General features: G+C 59.5%; 1 protein-coding gene across 1 annotated transcript in view; it reads left to right on the top strand.

The window, feature by feature from the left end:
* The window catches only part of Neurl1b (neuralized E3 ubiquitin protein ligase 1B), a 13,564-nt gene extending 10,420 nt beyond the window's left edge, over positions 1 to 3,144 (top strand). The window contains exons 3-5 of the mRNA XM_048814819.1: positions 13 to 224; positions 2,167 to 2,289; positions 2,589 to 3,144. Coding sequence (XP_048670776.1) covers positions 13 to 224; positions 2,167 to 2,289; positions 2,589 to 2,833 — 580 coding nt within the window. The 3' untranslated portion in view covers positions 2,834 to 3,144. The remainder of the gene's footprint in view (positions 1 to 12; positions 225 to 2,166; positions 2,290 to 2,588) is intronic.
* The last annotated feature ends 6 nt before the right edge of the window (positions 3,145 to 3,150 follow it).

Genomic DNA, 3,150 nt, shown 5'->3' with positions numbered 1-3,150 from the left:
CCGTCTCTGCTGCTGGACCGGCCAAGGAGCTAGCTGGGTGGTGGCGCGCGCCGGGCCCGTGCCCAGCGGCGGCGACGTGCTCAGCTTCACGCTGCGGCCGGCGGCGACGTGCTGCTGGCATCGACGGCGCCCGCGCGGCCGCCTGCTGTGCGTGGACACTACGCAGCCGCTCTGGGCCTTCTTCGCAGTGCGTGGAGGCGCTGCTGGCCAGCTGCGCCTGCTCGGTGAGTGTCCCCGCGGCGTCCCTGCGCGCTGCTGCCCCGGACCACGCGTCCTGAACCAGCCAGCTGGACAGGTGACGGCCCCGCACTGGGCAGGCTGTATGCAGTCAGTAAATGGCCAGCACAGTTTTTATTGAGGCTGTCGATTTACTATTTGGGGATTTTTTAAGAACATGAAGGATTCTTTTTTTGTTTGTTTGTTTTTGGTTTTTTGGAACCAGGGATTGAACTCAGGAGAACTCGACCACTGAGCCACATCCCCAACCCTATTTTGTATTTTATTTAGAGACAGGGTCTCACTGAGTTGCTTAGCTCCTCACTTTTGCTGAGGCTGGCTTTGAACTCGAGATCCTCCTGCCTCAGCTTCCTGAGTTGCTGGGATGACAGGCATGTGCCTCCGTGCCTGACTTACATGCAGCATATGAAGTGTAGGGGGAAAAGTCATTTCAATGACATGGAAAAGGGAACAAGAACGACACTGTCCACAGAGAGTGGGTGGAGGCTTGACCGACCTTGTTTCCAGGTGGGTCTTGCATTGCTCATGCAGTGCATAGACACGAAGAACCATCACGCCGGGGCAGGCCCCTGGCTGCAGAACAGCACCCACAGAACCCAGGAGGCACACCACACCCGGGAGGGGCTCCCAGACACGGAGACAGCCACCCACATTAGTGTGCTGCAGCAGGGGGCACCTGCCAGCTTGGCAGAGTGAGGTGGTGGTCAGGGAAGGCTGCCCAGAGAGCAGAGCTCCACTCTCAGGTCCAAGCTTGGCAGAAGCAGTGGACAGCTCCCGATTCTCCCAGTGACCCTGTGAAATTGGTATCACGGTCCCCATCTACAGACAAGAGAGTTGGAGCCCAGGGAAATTAAATGACAGGCCCAGAGCTGGTCAGCCATGAAGATGGTGGGCCAATTTCCAACTCTCCTGAGCCTCCTTTCCTTCTGTGTGGGGAGCTGTGCCTGTGGCAGGGTTGCCATGCGGTGGGAGGCAGTGCCAGCAGGGGTCCACACAGACCCTTAGCTCTTGCAGTAGTAACGCTGGCATCGGGATGAGGGTGGGGGTAGGCTGTTTGTTCGGGTGATTATTAGGTCTTTTGTTTATTGTTTGAGGAGCATCAGACATCGTCCCAGGCTGAGATGTGTTGCCCAAGTTCCTGCTTAGACTTGCAAAAGCTGAGCCTTGAACCTTCACCCACTCCAGGACCTCCCAAGCAATCAGCAGGAGCCCTGAGGGTCAGGCAGAGAGAATAGAAGGGAAGGGACTCCTAGCAGCCAGGGACTTGTCCCTCATCCCTACCTTAGTGCAACTCTAGCACTGCATTATCTAAACTCCCCTCTTCAAGAGAGGGAAGGGGCAGCTCTCTGCATCCTAAGAAATGGCCTATTATCTAAATCAGCAGCAGGTATAGGGGGAAAACGCTTCCATGTTGACCACACTAGCAGTCAGGGATCTTGTAACTGCAAGTGACAAACCCCATTACAAGTATCCTAAGCAAAAAGGGAAATTTGTGGGCACACATAGCTCAGAAGTCAGGGAGTATGTTAAGTAGATTCAGGAACAGCTGGATCTAGGTGTTGAAGCGATGTCAGCAGAATCCCCTCCTAGTGTCCGGTCCTTGCCACTTACCTCTCCATGGAACGAGCTCTTCTTTCCTATCAGGTGGGCCCCAGAGCCTGCCTTGATTTCCAAGTCCTTCCCTGAAGCACCACTCGGATCAAGGGCAGAAGCTCCTTTTGCCCTGACCTGGATGTGTGCCAGGGTGTCAGTGCCCAGAGGACACCCAGGGCTGTTTCTGAAACAGAAGGCAGGGAGTCAGGTGCCCCCACACCTGTGGCCCCTGGACCTCAGCAGGGCCCTGGGAGTAGTCCTCATCCTGTGAGACGGGGCAGAGGAGAAGTGTCGGGTGTGTCCTGGGGCCCCTCATGCAGTCTCTTTGGGTCTCAGGTACCCTGCAGTCCAGCCCTGCCACCACGACGCCCTCAGGGTCCTTCAGCGGCTCCCAGGATGACAGCGATTCAGACGTGACCTTCAGTGTCAACCAGTCATCCTCATCAGAGTCCTCCCTGGGTAAGGATGTGCAGACCCCAGCAGGGCTGGGCGGGGGTCCGCCTGGCTCCCTGGGCCTCCCCCACCCACTCTCACCCTGGCTACGCTTCCCGGGGAGGGTCAGGCTGCACAGATGCAGCACCCGAGGGTGCTGCCGGCTGCACCTCCTCTTGAGGCTTGGGGGGTGGAAGGGGAGGAAAGGTGCCCAACCCCCCTGCCCACCAAGGTGGGTTTCCAGGGGCTCCCGCGGCTCTGCGGCTTGCCTGGCAGAGCCGGCCTAAGAGCCACATGGCTGACGAGTCCTCTTCTCCCCTTGGCAGTGACCGCCCCCAGCTCCCCACTGAGTCCCCCGGTGTCCCCAGGGCTCTCCCCGCCCGAGCTGGCAGGCAGCAGGAACGGCGAGTGCACCGTGTGCTTCGATGGCGAGGTGGACACAGTCATCTACACGTGCGGACACATGTGCCTGTGCCATGGCTGTGGCCTGCGGCTCAAGAGGCAGCCCCGGGCCTGCTGCCCCATCTGCCGGAGGCCCATCAAAGACGTCATCAAGATCTACAGGCCGTAGTGGCCAGCGAGCCCTGGCCAGAGCAGTCACCATCCTGCAGCCCCACTGGGCTGGGCAGCCACCTGGGCCACCGGGGAGTCTGAGGGCAGCAGCCCTCCCTCGCCTGCACTCTCCAGTGGTGGGCAGGATGCGGAGTCCTGGGGTCCGAGCCCAGCTTCTAGCTCAGAAGGTCTTTGCCCCCAAAGGCTGTCCAAGAGCAAGCTCAGGAACTGCCTGGCAGGTCCCCAGTCCCCTGGACCTTTCAGCTGGGACACGCGCCCTCTGACTGTGCAGTGCTTCTTTCTGGGGGTGGATGGACGGCTGTGCCAGGGGGAGGG

This window comes from Marmota marmota, unplaced genomic scaffold (genome assembly GCF_001458135.2).
Source record: "Marmota marmota marmota unplaced genomic scaffold, marMar, whole genome shotgun sequence".
Lineage (NCBI taxonomy): Eukaryota > Metazoa > Chordata > Mammalia > Rodentia > Sciuridae > Marmota > Marmota marmota.
This window is presented reverse-complemented; position numbering and strand designations above follow the sequence as displayed.